Raw genomic sequence first — 25,448 nt, 5'->3', positions numbered from 1 at the left:
ATGGCATGCTTAGGAGGACTTTGCTGTGACCTGAGTTTATACATGCACCCCAGTAGTTGTCACCAAGGAGCTTTGTGATTGCTACTTGGTACCTTGGAGATATTTATATCTATATATATATATATATATATATATATATATATATATATATATATATATATATATATATATATATCTATATCTATATAGATATAGATATATATATATATATAGATATATATATAGCTATATATAGATATATATATCTATATAAAGATATATATCTATATATAGATATATATATATCCTTCTTTTTCATCCGATTAAGACCAGAAGTCAAGATGTTCTACACAAGCATTGACATTTATGTAGAGACTAGCAGATATTAAAATATTATATTCAATTAATACAAATATGTAGACCTATATTTCATGAGATATTTTTGCAAAATAATAAAATATAAAGGTTAATTTATTTCTAAGGTATGACTTATAGTTTGACACAGCTTTATAATATATTTCTTTGCTTCTTTGATTTTCATCTCAGGAGCATGACCCTTTTATAATTAAATATCTAAATAATTGCTTAGAAATGTGCTTCAATATTTTATTGGCTGGTCTGCATTGGTTCATTAACTACATAGAAAATGTTTATATTTCTTCAAGAACATTACATTTTTATGCCTTTCTGAATGATCGCTATAAAAATCTCAACAATGTGAGGACATCTTATTTAAAAGTAAAAAGTATCACTTTTTATCAATGATAAAATAGACAGAAGCAGAAGTACTAGAACTATTGCTCTGTGATGTATATTTGCAAATTATTCTAGGTCTACTCAACACTGAAACCCAAACTTATTTGCAACAGAGATACCTACATTGTAGGCATTTTCTTTCATGGAACCCCTAGACCTATAATGGTAAATTTAATTGGATGGAAATTATAATTAAGATGGGATCAGATACTATCTAATACCTTAAAGAAGGCGCTAATAAATAAGAAGTAGAATCTAATTGGTTTCTATGGGCAACATCCCATCTTCAATATAACTACCATCTTTACCCCATAGTTTCTTTGAAAATTCAAAAAATAAATGCTTTTATTATTTTGGTTCAGTAACATGGCGGTGGCAGTAACATGGCGGCAGCAGTAACATGGCAGTGGACAGGGTTATGCTACTGATTGTCCACATACTGCATTTTCTGATTGGTTTCTAATCTTAGCCACATACAATTTCTAACAATCATTGCATTTCACTGTGGTAATATGTGGGGCCCTATCACATACGCCTGTGCATTGCCAAACATGGAAGCCTGCTGTACAGGTTGGTGGACTCAACACATGGTTGTTGCCAGTGGACTTAATTCAGAATGGACACAATGTTGATGCTGTAAGGTGTGGTGAAGTTTTTAAGACTGTGTATTTGCCACAATGGTCTCAGTACCTATTTCTTCACAAAGTAGCAGGTAGGGGCCATTTGTGGGGGGAAATAGTGAAGTAGTGACTCAAAAGCCTGCATGTTGCAACTGTTTCAGGGTTTTGTCTAAGCAACTGCATTCCCATAAGCAGTTACAAGGGCCCTGGCGCCATCCTTCCTGAGCCATACTGCAGGACCATAGGATTACTCAGAAGGTCTATTATCAACTGATGTGTGTCCGATGTTGGTGTCTTCACACATTAGAGGTGTATCTCAGATACTGCCACATACCACAAGTGTACTATATTAGGCAAGCGTCTGTCATATCAATATTGCATATGTGTACAAAAAACTCACACAATGCTGTGAAAGTCTAATAGACAATGATACCGTTTCAAGCTTTGAGCAAAGTTGTTTCCAAATTCAAAATATAAGAAATATCTAATCAAGCCAGTGGCATAAAAAAACAACTGCATGAAGCTGCACAAACTGGTATTGTTGTGTCAGCATAAATAACATGCCTACATAATGACATGTTTGCACACCAGTACAGCAGGAATAATGAGGAACTGAAGGTAAAGTCTAAGCTGAAATCTATGATATAAAGAACTCACACTGGTAAAGAACAATTAAGCATTAAATAATTAGATACAAAGAATTAAGGAATAGGAAAAAATACACACTTAAATGTACTGCATAATTAGACATGATGCCAGTCTAGGAGCTTTGTGACTCCCCTGAAAAATATGAGGAAACACATTGCGCAAGTGCGTCACTGGGAAACTCCTAACGTTGACTGTACATGGATTGAGTGACATTAGGCCTTGCTCTTGTGAACCACTTACATGGAAATGTATGAAACAACTATGAAAAACACAGTGATTCTTCTAGTATTTAGTTTATGTAGCCTGTAGTAGTAACCATATTTATTTGAGGCGCAGCCCCCATTATGCTGCTGAAACAGGCCATTGCCATCGGGAAATACATGGCTTGATTCTCCGTTGGGTATAAAGTAATAAACAGTTAACAGTGCACCTGTACAAACCATGTTGCAATGCTAGGAGTACAGACATGTAAATTTTTTTACATGAAGGGTAAATACTGTCTGCTTTTGCATACATAAATGTTGGATAGTTTTATTCTTACACTGCAATTTAATTTTGTACACATCACACCATATTTTATATCAGCCCCACTTTCAGTACAGCATTGTTTTACCAAGGCGCAAAGTTACTTGCTCTTTCTTACTTCACTCAGGACTGGTGCTGGCCACACCTCAGACCAACTTTCCTCCAACCATCCAACTAGTTGCTTGGTTGGACTGAAAATCAGAAATTTTCTAACAAACTCAGAAGAATGGACAAAAACATTCAGTGAAATTTTTAAATCAAATAGGTTAAACTACAGTAATATTGTCTGAGTGACAGTTGTTGTCCATTTTCCGATTTGGGAAACAAATTACTTAATTACAAATTACATTTGCTCCTATCCAGTACCAGGATTTTATTCCATCCAACCAACTATTTGGATGGTTGGAGGAAAGTTGGTCTGATGTGTGGCCAGCATTAGAATCACGGCCACAGTTGCCATGAAGATGGTCTGCAACAATGTTTAAGTAATTGGTACATACAATCTGCCACTAGGTGGCTTGAAGAAGCAATACATATTTTATTTTTGTATTTTGTTTTTATTACAATATTTGTTTTGTACAAAACTTTATGTAACACCAATGGACTTAAACTGCCTAATCTGCTGCCACTGTGAATTTAAATACTTGGATTCATAGTGTACATTACATGGCTAGATTTAAAATTGGATCAATAAAGTTACATTACCGGTAAATTAATTAAATAACTGCTTCTTACCTGTGCATCAGACAGCATCACGTCCTTCAGCATGGGTGGGCCTTTGGGTTCTCCATTTTCCAACTTCACATAATGCACCTGGTAGCCACGTATTTGGCCATGCTGCTTGTTAGACACAGGTGAGCGCCAGAACACTTTAACAGATGTCGAGCTCAAAGCCTCAACCTCGACTTTGCGAGGAGGACCACTAGGAACTGGAACAACATCATTTGATAAAACAAAATTATTGCCACTGGTCCCACCCACTGAATAAAAAGATCTTGATTCAAACAATAAAAAATCCAAACATTTATTTACTACTATTTACTGAAAAGATCAAAAAACATGACTGATGCAAAAATGGAAGAAAAAAAGGGTATCTGAGAAAGAGAAAAACATGTAAAAATGTAAAAAAGCCAAGGAAATGCTTTGAAAATTCAAAGCACTTATGTTGAAAGGTTGTGCTGATACAAATAATAAGACAAGAACAAAATGCTTTAAAAAAAATGATTGGTTTCATTGTAAAAATGTAATAGAGTCTTCTTCTTTTGTTCTCTGATAGTACAGTGGTCACAAAACACAAGACAGTAAAATAAGTAAACCGAGCATCAGTTTCCACAAAAAAAAAAGACGTTAAAAAAGATGCAAGAAGAAAGAAAAGATCATTTCAAAGAAGTTGAAATGCCAATATTAGTATAGTAATTAGAAAAAGATAAAAAAAATAAGAAGAAAATAGAGGAAACAAATACAAAAGTTAAATGTTTCCAGCTCTACATAGAGAAAATATCTCAATAAAAAGTTGTGAAAATTAGTAAAAAACTAGAAGCTGAAAAAATGTTTTCATTATTCAGTGGCAATATAGAGCCTTGAAAAGAAGGGATAGGTTTAAATGGAGCGAGAGGAGCAAACATACCATCTTCATCTGTCCGAACCAATATTGATGGACTCTCAGGACCTGGTCCAACATCAGTGTAAGCAACCATAGAGATATGGTATTGAGTCCATTTTTCCAGTTGGTCCAAAAGGTACTGTCTAGTATCTGAGGAAATGCCTGTAATTTCATTGGGCTTGTGATCTTCTCCATCCATTTCAGTGTATTTGATGGTATATGCTGTGATAACGCCATTCTGTTTGTCCTCCGGTGGTGGTAGCCAACTTACCAAGATGCTGGTAGAGCTTTGGCTGTTACATCTTATGTCTTGTGGATGAGCTGATGGCTCTGATTTCAGTAAAGCATTACAGGGAGATTGGAGTGTAAAGGTACGAATGATCCAAAAATAAAAAAAATGAGGAAGAAAGGAAAAATAAAAAACAAATAGAAACAAAACCAAAAATAACTAAATAGGGCAACTGAATGACAAACAAAACGTAAAATATTTCAGGGAACAAAATGTACCTTGGCTTGTTAAAACGAACAGACTAAAATGAATAAAAATAAAATAAAATGACCCATTAAGACAATGTATGGAGGGGGGGACGTACATTATGATTATGAAGCCTCACAGTAACATTACCTACCTGTACAAAAATTGGCCTTCAACACAAATTTACTAAATTTTCTTAAATAACTAGAATTGCTGGTGGCAATTAATGCATGTTTCATTCTTTGATAACAAGGGGAGCCAGTATTAAATGACTACCTATGTCTATGTGCATGTTACAACTTTACAATTGGCTTGATCTATGTATTAAAACATGTTTTAAGTGCCAACCAGCAGGAAAAAAAATGAAAATAAATAGAAAATTTGACATAAAGCAACCAATTGTTCTACACTTGAATCCCAAATAAAAATGGAAAGTAATTTATTACTGAACTGGAGCTACGATAAGCATGCAAACGTATTTGTGTAATGAAAATCTAATGCAAAGTTTTACCTACCAGAATAAAGAACGGCATTGTTGGTTTGGACTTTTACTTGTACTTACCAAAAACCATCAGCTGCTATACCAGCTCTCAAGATTATTAGTATGTTATTATTATTATATTTTTCTCATTTCAAGGGGACATGTATGCTAATAAAGAATTAGAAACCTACTAATAAACATTTTACTGACATGTATTTTTCTGACAATAAGCATTATCATCTCCAATACATTAACTAAGCAAATATTATGTATTTTTAAAGGCACTGTTATAATAATAAAATAATTTCATATAGCTACACTTGAAATAAAGACAAACAGAATGTGTCAGATACCAAACTTCAGATAAACTAAACTTATAATATTGAAAGTAATACCTAGATGAATGTCTGCATTGAGTTATTCTATTTTATCAAAGTGACAGTTTAAAAAAAAATGTTCTAAATGTTTCGGAAAAACTGGAATATTATTTGCACCACTTTTTCTATCTATCTCTATTGTGTAATTATTTACACACATATTAATTAGTATTTTGGACATCATTTGCCAGGTTGTGAACTGGGTTTTTCTTCCATCTCCTTCCAATACTCCACTCTTACCCCAATAGTTTTTTTACTCTGTGTTGTTCACCTCCTATCCCCTTGCTGTACCGTATCTCTTCCCTGTCTCACTCGCTCTCTGTCTATTTTTCAACTCTCCCTGACTGCTTGTTTCTCTCTATCCCTTCTGCCCCCTACACACCCCCGTCTCATCTTTAATTATCCTTCTATCATAATAGTTGGATCTCCTGTCTTATTCTGACCTGGGAAACTATGAAGCAGCAAATTTCATAGTCGTCCATCTCTCAGCTTAAGGTAGCAAGGGAGGTTTTAGAGGGTGGGAGACCAGTCTATTTGCTTTACTGATGTGTGGAGGGGGGATGTTTGTTGGTAGTCATTTTCTTTTTCATATAAATTATGAATGAATAAGAAACACATCCAAATTCGGAGCTGAGTTGTCATAGGCAACATGATCCCTAAAGTTTTACTATAACTTTACAATAACACTTTCATACCCTTAACACCCGCAATATATCACATCCAATGCGGTATGTACTGTAGATGTGTGCACCGCTGGAACACACCTATCTGCAGAGCGGGGAAGCACTGCACAGGAGAGGCGCTCCCCTATCGCTCTGCATCCCCAGCAAGCGGTGGGGAGGAAATAAAGAAAACAATACATACTGTAAGGGATGGGAGGCTGCTGATTGGTTGAGGGGGCTCTCTCAGCCAATCAGCAGCCACCCATTCTTTTGAATGAGCTTTTATTAATTCTCCTGCACCCCACCTTCAGCTACACGGTAGTTACATGCGGTAAATTGCATGCAATTTATTGCATGTAGAAAATGGCACATGAAGTGCCAAATCGTATGTAAGCCCTCCCCGGGAGCTGTTGGGGGACCTCAAGAGAAATCGAGTTCAACTTGTCGGGACTAATGTATGGGGGCCTTTACTTTACATATTTATTATTGGTTTCATATATATGTGATGTATTAAGCAATTGTTAGATATTTGGTGATAGCCAGACTCTTTTACCTTTAAGATGAAATAGAATGAAATATTAGAAGTGAATTATATGCGTTTTGTGTTTACGAATGACTTGCTTTTGCCTCAATATATAATTACAATTTAACTGGCTGGAGCATGATCTTTTCCCTCCTTAAGCTAAAGTAAATATACATTTCTGTCATTTTCAAAAGCAATGTTATAAGGGATTGTCTAAGTGAACCTAATAATGCAGAAAGAGACCTACTTGACTGCAGGGTTTTGGCTGAAATTTCTGCAGTTGAAGCTCCAAGGCCAAGAGGAGCTCGAGCAGCCAACCGGAAGTAGTACAAAGTGTTTGGCTTCAGGCCTTGCAGTCGATAATCCAAGCATGGATCAAAGGTAGTAGATTTCTGAAGAAGGGAGGAATGAAAAATAAGATCTTTGAAAATCATTTTTTAGTTAAGATAAAAATGATGTAGGTCTTAGCATGAAATGAGCTATTTAATTTAAGATACATTACCTCACTATGGCCCTTATTCTGATCGGTGCGGCCAGAGCCGATTATGCGGCCAGGACCGTGCGTGCGAAACCCCGCCTTCCATACGGATCGCCAACTCCGTCCATACGCGGTAAGAAGCTGGCCGAACGGACCGCACGTGTATTTTTCACAGAATACGCCTCCTCCATCTAAGGGAACCTCCCCCATCATTCGATGGTCGCAGACCATCGAATGCAGGACCGAGTGCTCCACCAGCTCCCGCAACCTCAGACCACACGGACATTTTTCCGTGCAAAAGCAGGGATCTGGGCGGGCAGCTGACATCCGGCGATGTCATATGTCCGCCCCCTACACGTGCGTCACGGCCGCATTACCATACGTACGCCCAGCGTTTGCATGGGAACGCCCATGAAACGCGGGGCGTATGCATATGGTAATGAGCCCAAATAGCCCTTCACGCCCCTCTCCACCCCCTGTTCGGAGTGTTCACATATCATGCGGGATTTGGCCATACGCCCCGCTCGCACATGCGCAGAGACGCCTCTGCACATGCGCAGACATAAAACATCGGCGGGCCGAACGCACGCGTATATATCCGCACCGACCAGAATAAGGGCCTATGGGGCAGATGTAAGTAAAGCCTTGAAAAGTGATACAGTGGAGAGAGATAAAGTACCAGCCAAACATCTCCTAAATGCCATGTTATTGACAGAGGCTAATTGGTTGGTAGTTTATCTCTTTTCACTTTATCACTTTTCAAGGATGAGTACATTCTGCCCATGGCATAACTGGCATGATACACAAACCAAAGGATATTTACATTATACAGTTTTTTTCACACTAGGGGCCAGATGGACTATGCTTCAAAACAGATAAAATGGAGAGTGATAAACAGCCAGCCTATCAGCTCCTGCCTGCCATGTCACAGACTGTGTTTGAAAAATGTTAGGCAGGAGCTGATTGGCTGGTTGTGTATCACTCTCCATTTTATCACTTTTGAAGCTTAGTGCACCTGGCCCCTGGACTGTTTGTGTGCCTTAAGGCCAGAGGTTGGGAGACACTGATAAAAATGAGTACATATCAACAGTTGCAGAGGAGCAGGACTGAAATCTCTGGAAATAGGTGGTTCTAAGTAGTATAATTAACATTACTAATGACAATATGAAAAACTGAGATATTTGGATAAAGTAGTAAGTAACAGATGCAGTAATTTGACTTGTACAGTACATAGATGATTTTCATTCTGTTTATAATGCATCTATTTACACTTGATACGTTTTATTCCACAGTAAAAAGAAAAGTGCAATAATGTTTAAACCAGCAACTTACCTCTTCTTCTTGATTTTCCTCTTTATAATACAGCTCATACCCGGATATTGTGTCAGAGCGCGGAGCACTCCAGGAGAGCAATATACTTGTCTCTGACTGTGCTTCTGCTTTAAAGCCGAGTGGCTGACTGGGTACTGTAGGAGTAAGATTTTGATTACCTTTCTAAACACAAACATAAATAATAATAACAATAACAATAGATGATGTGCTTAGTTTTAACCCGGCAAAGGTTTGCTGGACAGAACATTTTTAACCTTTTCCCCAGGGCTGTGGAGTCGGATGAAATTTCGAGTACCTGGAGTCTGAGGGGGGTATTCAATGTCAGGGTCACGGCAGTCGAGCTTGCTCGACCGCCCTGACCCAGTCCCGTTCTCGGTCAGCTTAACCGAGAACACGCAGTCGGGATTCAATGTCCCGCCTGCCGGGGAGCGAAAAGGGGGCGTGGCCGCGAGTTGCGGCCGGGAAGAGGCAAGCTGCAGCTGGCAGCTCGTCACTTCCCGGCTGTTCTCGGCAGAACGAGCCCGACAGCTAGTGAAGTCGGGCTCATTCTGCCGAGATACCCTGCTCAATGCTGTCGGGGAAGACAGCATTGAATAGGGCCCGGCGGGCATCTCCCCGATGGTAGGTGCTCGCCAGAGATTGAATATCCCCCTTAGTTGGCAAACAATGCACCGACTCTGTAAGAATAAAGACCAATGCATGCAGTGCCTAACGTAACCGCAAAACGAACACGTTAAATGACCGTGAAAAAGCATACTTTTCATGTGCTTCACTATATGGCACGCAACGCACAATTCGGAGCACCAATACTTATAAATGTATTCTCCCTTGTAGTTTACAACTTATTTCCAACGTTCAATAAGGTTTTCAATACCTCGTTGGTAGAAATCACCTGGTGTAGACTCGAACAATTCATTCAACCAAGCTCTCCCACCATATGCACAACATCTTTTTACGCGGATGAAGATCTTGTTTCATGCGCGGGGTTGTTTGTTTACCTTGGGTAAGCCATTCCTTACGCTGGTTCATATTGATGTACAGGCACCATTTTTCGTCGTCAGTAACGATTCGGTAAAGAAATCGTTCCTTGTGTCCATGAATTGAACGGTGACGAGCAAGCAAACCAGCGGAGATTGTGGCTCGTTGATTTTTGTTGTCGTCACAAAGCATGCAGAACTCATGCTCCACACTTCTGAACCTTTCCTATTGTTTTTGTTCCCAAAACAACCAAATAATGTGGTTTTTATCTTTGAACTGGTAAAGTTTCTGTTCCTGATGTTTATGCCTACTGCTACTATCCAGCCATTTAATTAATTAATATTTTTTTTTATAAAACTTTGTTTTCATTGTGTTTGTCCTTTGCTTAAACTGTTCAATACAGTAGACTGTTGGCTTCCCAGCCTCTAGTTTCTGTAGTAATAATATGTATGTTGCCTTTCTTTCCTTCAAGGAATGTATCAAATACATTTGCATATTAATACAGAGGAATCGGAGTCGAGGAGTCAGCATCAGAAGTACGAGGAGTCAGAGTCGGAACATTTACCTACCGACTCCACAGCCCTGCTTTTCACCCCCCTTAGCAGTCGATACCCCTTAAGTTCCATACACATATGCAATACCAGCAGACAAGAGGCAGCCGGCAGTGATGATGTGGGAGCGCGAAGCAGTGCTCACCGCCCTGTACACACTGGGTGGCTTTAATGCTGAAAGCTGCTCAGAGGAGAAAACTGAGCGGCTTCCACATGAAATTCACCCAGGGTGTATGGGCCTTTAGTATCCATGCTTAGAACATAACTGTAAAGGTGTGTACACACGGGTGGCGATTTTTGCTAATATCACAGGCAATATGGTCGCTGACCGTATTGCCCGCGATGGGAGTGTGCACCAGCTCCAGTTTTTTCCAACGTAGTGATTGCTGGGCGCAGGAACATGCTCCTGCGACCAGTTGATTTCCACTGCCAGGCTCCCCCGGCAGTTTCTTTTTCATCAGCGACCATCAAACGGGATACTGAGCGATATATCGCTCAGCGACATTTCGCTGACCGATATATCGCTTGGTGATATATCGTTGCTGTGTGTACACAGCTTAACAATTTCCAGACCATCCGGCAGGTCACATGTTACAGGTGCACAGGCAGAGTTGACCAACTGTCACATTTTCAAAGATTTGAATTGTAATGTATTGTGATTGGCTGTGCATTTGCCACGTAAATATGAAACAAAGCAACTGATTATCATGCCAAATTAATTCTGCACATCTATGGACAAATACATTTAATTAGGTATATTATGTGCCCTGCTTAGGCTCCGATTAAATAAATAATTAATAAAACTCACCCATACGCTATTAATATATAGATAATTATAATAATTTTGTTATAATTATTACTACACCTAGTTTTCACAAAACCAAATATCCGCTTCTAAGAAATGTAATGAATCTAATGCCTGCATTCAATGGGAGAGCTGGAAAACATTAAGGATTTTGCCCACTTCCCTGAAGTGGACAGAACAAAGACTTAATCACTATAATTATGGCATGGATGGCAGGTCACTCAAGAGAGGAATATTCTAATATGATATTGTGTAGCTTTACTGAAATGTATATCCCGTTACATAGTTTTTCGTTCTTTGTAAAATTAAAGTGATCTACCATCTATTTGAGATTTATGGAACTTAATACAATTCTAAACCTTAGCCAAATACAGCCAAGCGTACCTCCTGTCTGAGTGATGACTTGTATTTCATTAGAAAGTGGTCCATCTCCAACTGAAGTAAATGCCAGGACCTTCACTGAGTATGTTTTTTGAGGCACCAAGCTTCCTATTGTGGTGATTTGGCTGTCAGCTACATTATACTTTGTCCAACTATTGATTTGTTGAGTTGGGTCCATAGTGTAATAAACTCTGTAACCCCGTATCTCTCCATTGGGTTCTTCAGGTTCTTCCCATTGAACTATAATAGTGGTTGAGCTCAGCATGCGTGCCTGCACATTCCGAGGAGCACTGGATGGAGCTTGTTCTGAAGTCCTGGTCAAAACTGGTTCACTGGGTGGACCACGCCCAATGTTATTGACAGCAACAACTCTGAACTCGTACTCTGAATATGGACTAAGTCCAGCAACACTGTATCGTGTTGTAGCTACTCCATCAATTTCCTTATACTGTTCTTCAGAATTCTTCGGTTTATGCTGGATTATGTAGTAGGTGACAGGCTCAGGATTTCCAGAATCCCAGGTTAATGTGATACTTGTAGCAGTGCTTTCTGTCACCATAGGGATTCCTGGAGGTCTGGGTAAGGCTTAAATTAAAACAAAACAAAACGGTTTGTAAAATGAATACAAAAATATAATTTTCAGTCTTTAATTCTTGCTATTTCAACTCAATGTTGTTTGGAATGACAAGCAATGTGTCTGTGATATGAGTGCCCTCTGGCATAAATAAAATAGTCTTTGGGTTCAATTCAGTTAGGGTGCGAGTTGCTGCTGCAAAGGATTATATAAGGATTATAAACACAACAACAGGACAAGAACTTTACTCACCTACAACCTGATCTTGCACTATGGGGCTGTGAACAAAAATGAGCGAGTGTGTCTGTACCCTTATTGTATTCCCCCTATGTGTAATGAAAAGTAATGGTAGTAATTGTCCTAAAGTTTATTTACAGAGTTTATAAATTGGGGGTGCCCGATGAGCAGCACACCAAGGTTGTTTTTGTGGCCAGCATGTGCAGTTCCCCAAGAGGAATTATTTTATTGTTACAGTAAATAGCAAAGCATCTGGTTTTATAATAAAATGTCTCTATGGACCAATAAATATATCTCACTCGACATATAGAGCGGGAGCACCCCTCTGAATGGCTTTTCACTACATCTGCAAAGCCTAAAAGATTTAGCAATTTAAGACAAGTATGCCACTCTACTCCTCTTGGCATAACTCAGACATGCCAAGCATCTGCCACCATATGGCTTATAGATGATAGCTGTAAGAGGACACATCTGTATTACAAAAATAAAACCAAACTTAACCTTGTACTTGCATAATTCACAATAAGAACTGATCATTTACTAGCTAAATAAAATGTTTAATATATTTAATATTTAAATATATTTTTGTTTTGCCATTTTGCCTGTCATAGAAAGGAACTGAATGACTCAATCAATTTCTGATTACTAAACTGGAATACAATAATATGGAAGGACCAGGACCTCAGACTCCAATAGAGATCATAGTAACTAAAAAATCACGTGCCCGAAAATTAAATGGAATTATCAAAACATGTTATAATGATCAACATGTTAATAAACTATTATTAATCACAACCAACAAGTTCAACGGATGGCAGCTAAGCATTGAGGATGTCTGGAAATGGAGCTGGAGCTTAAGGCATTTAAACAGTCTTGGCAAGTAGGATGAATTCCAACGATCAATAGTAATAATTAAAAATGTACATACATCACTCCACTAAAATGCTACAGTACAGCTTAGTGCTTTTATTTGAACCATTTGTCAATATGGAACTGGCAGATGTTCTAAAGTGCATTCAGAGCCCAACAGATTTGTATTCTCTAATTATGTTACCTTCTGCTATCAACTACCAACCACATATTGGTAAAGTACAATCACTTTGGGGAGGAAAAGCAGTATTTTAATGAAATATATCCATAAAAACTAAGCAGCGTTCTCTTATTACCATGGAATGTGTATACATGAATGAATTATGTTACCTTTAACAGTTATCTGTGCTATTGCTTCTATGACACCAAGAGTAGACATTGCAACACATGTATAATTTGCCGATTGTCTGACATCGGTAAGCTCTAGTACATTTCTTCCAATCGGCATATCATCCTCAGGTGTAAGATCTTCAGCACCCAGCATCCATTTTACATAGGGCATTGGTGACCCTACTGCAACACAAGTGATATTGACACTTCCTCCGGGCATGATCTCGTGATTTGTGGGTGGTATAGAAAACCTTGGAGGAATTCGACGAACTGAACAAAATAAGAGAAGAAAGAATAAGCAATAACACACTAAAGAAGGCGTGTATATCCTGTTTTAAGACATGCACATTACAGACAGAGTTGAATAAAACAGCATTTATCACATTGATAATGTATATAGCTAGTGTATACACATTGACATTTCTAAACATTAGACAATACAGTATACTTAATTCAAAACATGTAACACAATTACTTACACCTATCAGGCCCCAAACAATTTACCAACTACTGTACAATACACAAACACCATGCAAATACATATGTATACATATTTACTTTCTGTATACATATATATTTAATATAAGAACTGGAGGATCGCCAGCATGCTTGCATTGCATAGCCTTAGGTGCTAAGTGCTTCCAGTCAATGTGAATTAATGTGAACGGCCACATTGTCACATCACAGCCCTGATGCACATCCATTAGGTACTGAAAGCACAGGTGAGCTCACTTTCAGACGTCTAATTGGATGTACCCTACAAACCTTACACTACACTACAACAGAAACCAAAACATAGATAGAAACTTATCGCTACATAAAACAAGGCAAAGCCAGTTCAAGTACTGGACCGGGTCATGCATGCAAGCAGATGACTGAGGTCTAGGCAACCATGCTTTGAAAATTCGCCCACGGTATTTTATGTATATTATTTTAATTTATTGTTTATTTTATTTTCTAGATGGATCCTGTGTATCTGCACTGAAACATTAAAAGGGACGTAGGTTGTAGTACACAACTAAAGAAAGTTGAATAGGACAGGAGTTGGGAATTAGAGAAAGAGAGGGTAACACAAGAGGGGCAGTATTAGATTAGGCTGAAGTTGTTAAAATGTTATTATGACTGTGAGTGTGCTGAATAGAGGAGTTATGGCAGGGCGACATTCACGGTTTAGTTACAAATAAAGTTTAGGTAAAGCAACAGCTACTGGATTAATATTAATAGAGTTTCTAAGTAAAGTAGGGTATCAACTAAGTGGTTAAATATATTTAAAACAAGCATTTGCAGAATTTACACTAGCAAGCGAAAGGAGACAAATACTCCTGCTTCAACTATTCAACAGCTTTGGCTCCTTGTGTACTTATTGTGGCACGTTTGTAGCTTAAGGTGCATACACACGGTGAGATTCTGGCTAACAGTTTTGACTATATAGTCAAAATTGTAAAAAAAAGTGATACCGATGCGCAGCCAGGTGACATTGGTATGTCAAGGAAAAATAGACTGTACAGGCAAGGCAATTGTGACTATGTCACTTGTAATGTATTTGACCATAGGCTAAATAGCACATAGTCAAAATTGTAGTGCCTGTCGCCAAAATCGGTTCCACGCAGGGAAAACCTTGTAGTCAAAATAGCCGATAACCGGAATCACACTATGTGTATGCACCTTTATTGTACTAAATTTGTATATAAAAAAAATCTAGTATTATTGCAAGCCATTGACATCCTTTAGCTTAATCATGTGCCTGCTTTTGACTTTAAGTCCCATTAAATTAACCAGAATTATGGATTTAAATCAAGACAATCATATCCCATGCAAAGATGTTCTTTTGCCAAGTATTTTGGTATAAATAGTTAGAACAAGGAAAGGGATACCTATTCTTGTCACTGACAACTAAAATTTTCATTCTGAATTAGCATCATTGGAAGATAACTTCAGAAAATAAGGAATATTTAATAACATGCTTTAAAAAATATGTATTAACCAATGATAAATGAACTTTGATACATATAATGCAGGCTAGAACAAAGACATTATATGACTGGTTGCTACACTTGTGTGATAAGCACAGAGAGCTCAATTCAAAGGTAGGGCTGCCACCAAGATCAGATTTGGGGAAAGCTGTCTCCCCTGTCAAAGTCCCAGGTGTCATACACAGTCATGCAATCCTGGTATTATGACTCATTATTTTTTGAACAGTGCCGAAGATGGGTGATGTAAAGCAAACAGGGCAGTCAGTGACTCCACATATATCATACACTGCAGTACTGTTGTTCTGAGCTGGATGGCATGACGACTCATCTAGGTGGGGTACCAATCTGTCACTTATCCACAGAGGAGGTTAGGGGCAGTGGTGGGAGGGTACTGTATTTAGATCTTGCCATGACCATGCTACTTTCTTGCTACAGAGCTGCGTGTGCATTTCTTTTACTTATCAGATCTTTTTCCAGGCTGTAGTAGGGTGCAGTAGTGTGTTGGGGTTGGAGTATGAGTAATAGTAGCAACTAGATTGCTACAAACTATTAAGAAATAAAAGGTCACATGGAAGCAATGTATTTGAAATCACTAATGACATGAGAAGAACTAATACCGCAGTGCATCATGTTTTTTAGGGGGTCTTTACAAATGTTGCAACCAGGCATATACTGTATAAGTCTATTTCTGCCACTGGCTGTATTTACCATATATGAAAACAAACACATACAGTACTATATAATATTAGTGATTTTTTTTTCAGTTTTGGCCATTAAAAATCACCTGCTTTTCTCAAGTAAAAAAAAAATTGGGGAGAAATGTAAGCATGAGGATGTGGAATTAAACAAGTTGAGTTAGGACATCTTCACCCACAAAGGAAGTCTACATCATATGTGTACCTTATTATTAAATAGTCCTTATTCATTTGTAAGAATAACCAGAGTCATATTACTACAGTTTTAGCATCGGGCAAGCACATGGGACTAGAAAACCAAGAGCAAACTAGATAAACTTAGATATATCTTGTGATTGAATAATTGAAGAGGATTAATTGTTTAATGATCTTGTGAAGGTATGGCAGGCAGGAGTATTGGGAGAAAGAGCAAAGACATTATAATTGCACAAGACAAGCAACAACAACCTATGCAAAAATGTAGCTTGAAATCACTCCTCAAGATACATAGCGTTCCCATGCTCAACCAGTATATCAACTGCAGAGAATTAATGCTGTGCATAACATCAAAGTCTAAGCATGCATTAAATAAACTACCGTAATATATGTTATCAGATCAAAGGTTGCCATGCACTCAAGATCACTCTCGCATGCATCACAATTAGATAACAGCAAGCCTAAGAAGCCATAATTGGAGCATCCATTTCCAAAACATAACACTAACCAAAGAATAAAAAATAAAGTAAAAAATCACAATGCTGCTACATTCATTTCATTTGTATTCTTTGTTATTGTTGAATTAATATTTTTGTAAGGTGGGTAAAAAGTAAAAAACACACCAACCTTCTCGCAGCTCTGAGGGATGTAGGGGTTTGATGCAGAACACAATGAAATGAGGAAAGGAGAAAAACAAGGGAAACACAGAGAGAGTAAAAAGGCCATATCAAGGCTTTCAACTGCTTTTTGAACATCTTTTACTAGTTATACCTCCCTAGTCTTCAATATAAATTACCATTTTCCCAGCTTAGAAACAATAGCTAGCCATTTTTTTTTATTTTTTCATAACCTGTTCTTGTTCCAAAAGAGTCCTCTGTGATGCACAAATGCAGCTTTATTATTTGGGCTGAAAATACTGAAACAGCAATTGTTCTGTTAGCTAGGTATGTTCCTAAAGCTGATAATACTACGGTAATGAACTGACATCTGTACAGTATATTACCTGTCTGTTTTTATATAGGTAAGAATTTTATGCATCATAGCTTTTGGTCTGGACAGGAACATAAGCAAACCAAATATTTCACGAATTGTCATGAAAAGACTGCCAATGTCTAAGCAGACATTGTCTTGTAGTACAATAAATCATTTTGATGACTGTACAGACTGATCTGAATATATTCTCATAATTCACTCATGTCACCAAAAAGACCCATTATCTTTTCAGGGAAAGTCAGTTCATTACGGTAGTGGAATGGATTACATTTACCATTCAATATGTAAAAAATTATAAAAGGAAAATACAAAGAAAGAAGGAAAGTAGCAAAGTAAGTGTGATGAATATACAATTATGCTCATAATGCTTTTAAGGTTAGAAGGTTATCCACTACAAACACTAAAGCAAAATCAGTACTTGTATCCATCATGTCATCTGCAACTCAATAGAACATTGAGCTACTGTTTCAAGTCAGGATTAATAACATACTGTAGTTAGGAGTCAAGATATCATAATTTAGTAATAATACAAAAGCTAATAAAACCATCCCAAAAATACTGTAAAAGCAATCCAGGCATCTAAATGCAAATAAACATTAAAGTGTTAATATACTTACAACCCTCAGGAAATTACCTATACATTCTTTTTTTTTTCCACAATAATTCAGTGATCTGTTGTCCAGTTTTGTATTGTCAAAAAAGTAACTGCGAACAACCTGAAAATAATAGCCCTTGTGTCTGAAGAATGTAGACACCAGGGGTTTGTCATTCCTACCTCTTACATATAGATTGGCAGGGGCAGAATAGCGCGTCCCGGCATTGTTGGTCGCAACACATTCATATTTGCCCTGGTCAGATTCTTCACTCTGCTCAATTTGGAGGGCACCTGTCCAGATATAAAATACACAGCCAAGAAAAGAGTCAGAGAATATTCTGCTATTTATAGGTACCCCAGTCAGCCATTAGCAACACAGAAAACCCTGAATACGAAGTTCCAATCAACGCCGATTCTTGCTGAGGATTTCAATGCAAGTGTAATGTAAACAGTTCAGTTCATCAATTGTTACAGTAATGAAAAAATACATATACAACAGGCATTTATTTATATGTAATTTGTTACAATTTAATTAAAATGGAAATGAGTGAGACTGCTTCAAGGAAGTATGGCTTTTAAATAAAACAAAATATATATGTATATTTTGTCATTGTTTAATTCAATATTGTTTTATATTTTTAAAATAATTCTTAAAAAAATTATTAGGGATAGAGTTAAGAAAGTTTTAAATTGAGGAATGCCAAAAAAAAATAGCAGAAAGAACAAAAATGCTGCTTGGCACAAAAAAAAAAAGTAAGAAAAAAAGAAGACATTTCATTCATTTACCATAGCAATAAAAAGATATTTATATTTCACTCAAGAAACAAAACTCCTCTTAAGACATGCAGGTTCTAAAGAAAGATGATTTGGTACAACTTACAATTTAAGAGTTTTTGCTGGAAAACAAAGAATAGTTTAATTACAAAATAAAATATATAAAATAATGGCTACTGTCAAGACCCGAAGAAGCCAACCAATCACTGCTCGAGGTCCTCAGTAGGCCCCTAAGACACCCATCAAAATCCACAGGTGGGATTAGCAGTGTGGTGTCACAAAACCCAAGAAAAAAAAAAGTCAAAGAAGAGTGGTCAACAATGTGTCAGTACATCGAAAAACAGTACTACAAGCATACCTCTAAAATACCAAGTTGTAAACCTGATGTTTCCAGCGCCTGGAGAATCAATGATCCAAAAACTCAGTGAAGAAATTCAAGAAAATTTAAGTGAGGGGGGAAAATGATTAATTGAATTTGCAAGAGGAAAGTGTCAAGTTTTTTTTTTTTTTTTTCATTTTTCAACAAGAAAAAAAATAGAAGAATAATTACAAGACCAAAACCAAAAACATCTCTGTAATACAAGATCAAAAAGATAATGTTGCTGGATGCCTTCTGCATGTCTCCAACTGTTCCCTAGACCAAGTGGCATAGGTCCAAAACATGAACAGCTAAGGAAGAAAAAAAGGTTTTTTTCTCTCCAATCAGTCGGACAAAAAAGAAAAAGAAAAAAAAAAAGAAGAAAAAAGAGGGACACATGGAAAGCTGTGACTGGGCTTTGGTCAAAAGACCTTGATATGCTTTCTTTGAAGCATATCACAACATAAATTAGTATATTAAATAAAATAGAAAAGATGAAAAAGACACATGAGAAAGTGATAAAATAATATGTAATAAAATTACATTTTTAAAATGATGATGAACAGATACAAGAAGAATGAAAAGACAAAAAAAGAATGAGTAAGATCATTCTGTGACTCTTAGTTCAGCGGTCTTACCTCTTATTGGTGTACCACCTGGGTGGATAATATGAATGCAAATAAGATTAGAAAGAAGAATCATTAGTACCAGAAGAAGGAGGCTAAGGCTTTGGAAGAAGAATTAAATTAGACTTACAGATTAGAAAAGGATAACAGGAATATATTGAATAGAGGAAGTAGGTCCTAAGTGCTATTGCACTGTACTACAAAGAGCAGAGGACCCAAAATGGCACTGAACTTCTCCAAATGTTACAGACAAAATGAATTAGTGGGGACGGGGTGGATATTATTTTTTTAAGCCTCAAAATATATTTTCAAGGTAGTTTTATTTCATAGGAGTTTCAGGACATTGTGTTCATCTTGATCTAAAGGATACGTGAAGGACAACTGGTAACAAACACTGTGGTACAGGTCAAGGTATGGCAACTATTTTAGGATAAGTGAAGCTAAAGGACAACTCATTGAAGAAAGGTGTTGGCTAGGTTTGCTACAACAACGATAGTTTTGTGAAGGTGTGTGCACCACTACAAAGGTCTGTGACTACACTAACTCATAGTAGTAAAATGCATGCCATGCATTTTAACAGTATTGAGAATACTACGGCAGGTCTAAGTATGAAGACTTGTGGGGGGGAAGTGCGCTGGAGGACTAAGCACTTACCAATGGATTCTGTAGATTTAAATACGGAGAGAAGAAAAACAGCATAAACATATTATTATATTCTTTATAGTTTGGTACTTGTTAAAGTTCTATAAATCTACTTTATTACAGTTTGAATATTAATTGATATGTTACACTAGAAAAAATTGTATACACAGGCTCTGCTGACAACAATCAGGTAAGCACTAAACAAGACGGTTTGAAAAGCACAGGACACTGCAGAAAGCCAGGATCTTTTTTTAGGAAAGAGGCAATTGAACAATTAGAAATCTATGATGTTTAGTGCTGGTTTGTATACAAAACTTTCCATATATTACATTTGTGGATAAGCTCTTTAAGGAATTAAAAAGGAAAAGAGTGACCCCCTCTAGGGCTGAGGGTCAGAAAAGGGGCGTTTAGACACTAACTGTTTTACAAAGCTGCTTCTGAAAAACAGGATAGTTAGTCCTGTATGATATGTCAAAGAAATCCAATAGGAAAGCAGCGCTTTAACCATTAAATAAAAAAAAAATTGCAATTGGATTGACTTCTCACAATTTTATATTAAAATATAGTAAAATTACATATACAACATGACAAAACATGCATTTAAAAACCATAGGTTATCACTGCAATTATACACAACCAAATTGCTGTTAGGGCTGTCTGTTCTTATTATGCAGTCTCTAAAAGCCAAGATACAGGGCCTATAGTTACCATCTGCCTTTCAAGAGGATAAAATGGTAGTCTCTGTGCGTCTGAGGTGATGCCGTGCTTGTCTGGAGATGGATGAATTACCAGTGAGCCACTCGAGGAGATGACGTAAAATAGAGTCCAGTATATGTTATCCTTATGAAGAGATTAGCGCTACTGCAAGGTGGAAGGCTTCCTAGATCCAGAGTGTCCAACAAATATTCCAAGGCCTAGTTCGGGCAGTCTTTATGTATTCAGGGTTCAGTATTAAGCAGTGAGCTGATCGTACTGATGTGTTTCGCTGCTTAAACCGGCTTTATCAAAGGTAGATCCTTATCTAACCATATTGGGTATAATCTACTAATAGGTCACATGATCAACACATGTTGTTAATTAGTCAATCCAATCAATACACACAGATATAAAAGTACATAGTATTAGTAATAATACAGAAAGAGAAACTCAGAAAATTAATTTAAATAAAATGACCTTATATAGTGAAACATTTATCTGGATAACATTATCTTGTTACTTCCTATATTGTACGGCTAGAAGCCGGGACATTGGTGTAAAGCGCTCACGTGATCGAATGCAAACTAGGCTTTGTATCAAAGTCGACTGAAAATGAAGCTTGGTAGTAAGTAAACCATATATGTTTTCATGCGGTCACATAATGTTGTGATAGGGAGGCTTGGTAGTAAGAAAACCGAATGGGTTTTCATGCGGTCACATGGTGTTATTCATCCATCTCCAGATAAGTACGGAATCACCTCAGATGCACAGAGTCTACCAGTTTATCCTCTTGAAAGGCGGATGGTAACTATACAGTATGCTCTGTTTCTTGGCTTCTAGAGACTGTTCACCAGCACTCATTGGCATAATAGGAACAGACAGCCCTAACAGCAAATCAATTGGGGATAATTGCAGTGATAACCTATTGTATGATTATAAATGTATGTTGCGTCGTGTTGTACATATAATTTTACTATACTTTCATATACAATTGTGATAAGTCAATCCAATTGCATTTTTTATTTTATTTAATGGTTTAAGCAGTGAATTCCTATTGGTTTCTTCTTCGAGGAATTAAGAATTAAGATACTTTAATGTGAAGAATGGCTGGAAAGCAATTATCGCTTGGAACAGGCACCTTAGTGATTAAAGGGTAAAAAGTTGAACTTTGGGGTTAGCAAATAAAAGGTTTAAGCCAGATACAGTAAGAATTATAACGCAATAAGCTTTGGGACAGATATGAGATCTGGATCTTACTGCCAGCACAGGCTTCATTAGACCCAGGTGTTATTAAGTGTGCAGAAAACTTGATTATATCCGTTATCTCATCAGTTAAGGATTAGTGGAGTCGGTCTGACTTTCCATTACAACAGGCTACAGCCTAACAGAAAAAAAATCTAGTTTTTGGTTTAGAGACTTTGAGTGTATAAAATATTATATAGAAATAATTTGGATTGATTGGTCTATTGAGTAGTTTATAAGAGGAATTTCCAAATGTACTCCTTCTGATTTTTGAATGAAGTACAATGTTGAAATAGGTTTGTTGAACTTAAAGTAGAAAGGTAAAACAAAGTAAGAGGAATGGATCTGTCAAATAGCGCATTGAAGCGATAAAATAAATGAAAGGTATTGAAGTACAGTCACAGCAGTGGGAAATGAAGAGTAAACACAAGTTGCGTAACAAACATACAAACACACACAAACACACACCCCCGCACACAGGTAGACTTTGGAATAGGCCAAGGACACACCGCAGACATGGAAATCACACCAAATTAGACGACAGAAAAGAAGAAGGAAGAAAATTCTTTACCTACAAATAAAAGCAAACAGGTGAGAGAGAAAAATCTTTTGGGGTTAGAGACTGCGAGACCTTACCTGAGCGTAACTGTTTTATGCGACCATTGCTGTTGCTGGTGTCCACTGGTAAAAAATCTTTAAACCAAGTTATTTCTGGATCAGGGTTTCCACTGGCTGCACATAACATGGTGGCTGTACGTGTGCGCTCAACCACTTTCAACTGAGGTCCCATGTCTATTGTGGGAAAACCTGACGGAATTTGGTCCTCTGTAAATAACAACAAACAAAAAAAGTTAATAATCAGAAGCACATATTTCTGCTGCCAAACAACTAATTTATTCGCCATTTACATTGCACAAATAATCTGGCTCCCACCCAGGTTTTTGCCAGGTCAACCCAGGTCACTATGCGGTGTGAAAGGGCCTTTTTTTAAAAATACCAGGTCCAGCAACCTGGCAATCCGACTGGGGTTAATAGAGGGGTTCCTGTTCACATTATAGGAAGGAGGCTGCCTCCTCCCCCACCCCCAATGACCCACTACCGCTCTGCCCCACCCCCTGATGTCATGGCTTATTGCCAGGTCGCTGTGAGGAGCTTCAACTCGAAAAATGCCAGGACGGACCCATGTCCAAGTTCAATTTACGATGTGAAAGTAACAATATGCTCCCCCCATATCCACCTCACTTCTTATTTTACACTGATAGATGATCCTACATGTATTCTAAGGTAAATTCTCAGCTATTAGGAACATCCTGTGTATTGATCAAGTAAACAGGGTCTGATTCAGCTTTGTTAGCAAAGCAAAAAAGCATGCAAATGGGCAAAACCATGTTGCACTGCAGGTGGAAGAGATTTAATATGTGCATAGAGATTTAGAATTGAGTAGGGTGTTTTAAACTGAAATTTAAATTGCAGTGTCAAATGAAAACAGTCTTTCATCTGTGGGCTGCATGGAAATGTAGCCAGTATTTACCCTGCACATTAACAATATAAACGTATTTGCTCCCCTTGCATAGCAGCATGGTTTGTTCCAGGCACAACATGTTTTGCTTTTTTGCTTAACTGAATTAAAACCATAGTTTTTTAAATTATGTATGTTAAACATATTTCCTATTTCAATTCCATATTAAGGGCCTGAGTCAGACCCAGTCTTAGGGCTGCAAATTTGCAGCCCTGCACATGCCAAGGTCCCCCGTTCGCAAGATGATTGACAGCCAGAAGTTGTTTGTGGGCTGCAACTCAACATTTTCTGGGAGTGCCCCTGAAAAACATAGGTATGACATCAGACGCAGCCTCGATCTCCCCACGGCCATCACAGTGCCAAGTATGTCTACACTTCCTTGGCGGTTGCAAACAGGGGAATGCAGTAAATAGTGAGTGACTGCAAATGGATTCCCCCTTTCTGTACAGCTGTGAATGCATCTGCAGGCAAGCACAGGGGTCAGGAGCGACTCTGACAGAGTAGAGTTTACCTGATCGCTGGGCTGCAAAGATTCGCATATCACTCTTCATTTTATCTTTTTTAAAGCTTAGTGCATCTGACCCTCTGTTTGAAAGAGCTAATTGGCTATTTACAGTACCTCTATTCATGATTTGATAGATATTTTACTTAACAAGTTAAATATTACAGAGCCAAATAGAAAAAATTGTAAATTAGAGAAAAATATATATATCTTTGGAAGTGGTCTTTGTAAATACAGCATCTGTTTAAATTCTAGCATACATGATGACATCTATGTGTAGAAGTAATGCTAATTTGCTCAAGAAAAATGTGCACACGCAGGTTCTTGCCATATTTACCCTACACAATAAAAGCAATCAATGGGGTTGATTCAATTAGGTGTGAATTGGGTCCTGCAAGCTGTTCTCACACCGCTAATTGCATTTGCAGTTCAATTCCAAATGCACATTGCTTTTTGTGAGAAAATTCACATATGTTTGTGTTGCATCCCCCTGAGCAGGTGAAAATCTATATTTACGGTAAATATATCGGGACCCTCTGGTACACCCCTCACAATGACTAATCATGCACTTGAAATTGCATAATTTTCCCAATAAAGACATGTCCTTTTTCAAGTGAATTTCTTCAAAAAGTTCAATAATGGGTTATATGATGCGTGACATGTATGGTAAGGTGTCGCATTGATGGGTGAGGGGTATTAGAACTACTTGTAGATGGAAGTTTAATTTTTTTTTGTTTGCAAACCTGTATAAATAAATACATTCATAAATTACTTTACAGGCATTTTACTGTACCCCAAACGTAACACCTATAGCCGGCTATATCAATAGGTCGCTTTAGGATGCTACCTTGAGGCTCCAGAATCTGTGTTCTAAGACGCCAGCTTCACACTTTCACCTGAGGTTCTGGAAAGTCGGTATTAGCGTGTGGATGGTGGGAGCAGTAAGTTGTAGTTTTGCCTAGGGTGTGAAAAAAAACCTGCACCGGCCCTGGTAACCTCAATTATAGAAATACTTAATTTATTGAAAAGCACATGCTGTGTTGTTTTTACATGATTAATAAAATAAATCATCCATTGTACACCTCTGAATAACCTCCAGTGCATTTCTTATGGTAACTATTAGCCTTCTATATGGTTCCGCTGCTAATTTTTGGGGTGCAGGATGGTTTCCCCTCTTGCTCATGCACTTCTTGCAGTTTGCTTTTCTATAAAAATCACACAACTTCGTCACAAGCCCAAAAAATGTGTATTTCTAATTGGATCTTGCATTTTCTGGGCGCATTCACATGACATACAATATGTGAGTTTCATAATACAAACTCACTCCTAATTTACTTGACCCCATTATGTAAAACATTTCCAGCTGTTATTTTTTTCTTGGTTTGTTTATTTCCAACAATTACATTTAATCCATTCCTCTTATGGACATTTTATCTGCATAAATACTTTTCAT

The 25,448-nt window shown here is 37.5% G+C and overlaps 1 protein-coding gene across 35 annotated transcripts in view; it reads right to left on the bottom strand.

Moving 5' to 3' along the window:
• PTPRD (protein tyrosine phosphatase receptor type D) overlaps nucleotides 1-25,448 on the bottom strand; it is a 1,589,668-nt gene that overhangs the window by 111,970 nt on the left and 1,452,250 nt on the right. For 12 of the 35 annotated variants that reach the window (XM_083185941.1, XM_083185944.1, XM_083185945.1 and 9 more), the window contains 9 exons: nucleotides 22,611-22,799; nucleotides 19,407-19,424; nucleotides 17,817-17,927; nucleotides 13,186-13,455; nucleotides 11,178-11,759; nucleotides 8,460-8,593; nucleotides 6,897-7,041; nucleotides 4,156-4,461; nucleotides 3,264-3,457 (listed from right to left, as the gene is read on the bottom strand). In XM_083185941.1, the coding sequence (XP_083042067.1) occupies nucleotides 3,264-3,457; nucleotides 4,156-4,461; nucleotides 6,897-7,041; nucleotides 8,460-8,593; nucleotides 11,178-11,759; nucleotides 13,186-13,455; nucleotides 17,817-17,927; nucleotides 19,407-19,424; nucleotides 22,611-22,799 (1,949 nt within the window). The other 23 variants (XM_083185946.1, XM_083185947.1, XM_083185975.1 and 20 more) reach the window with 6 other exon arrangements.

Source organism: Crinia signifera, chromosome 1 (assembly GCF_055691185.1).
Source record: "Crinia signifera chromosome 1, ASM5569118v1, whole genome shotgun sequence".
Taxonomy (NCBI): Eukaryota; Metazoa; Chordata; class Amphibia; order Anura; family Myobatrachidae; genus Crinia; species Crinia signifera.
The sequence above is the reverse complement of the archived record's forward strand: the minus strand, read 5'-3'. Positions and strand labels throughout refer to the sequence as shown.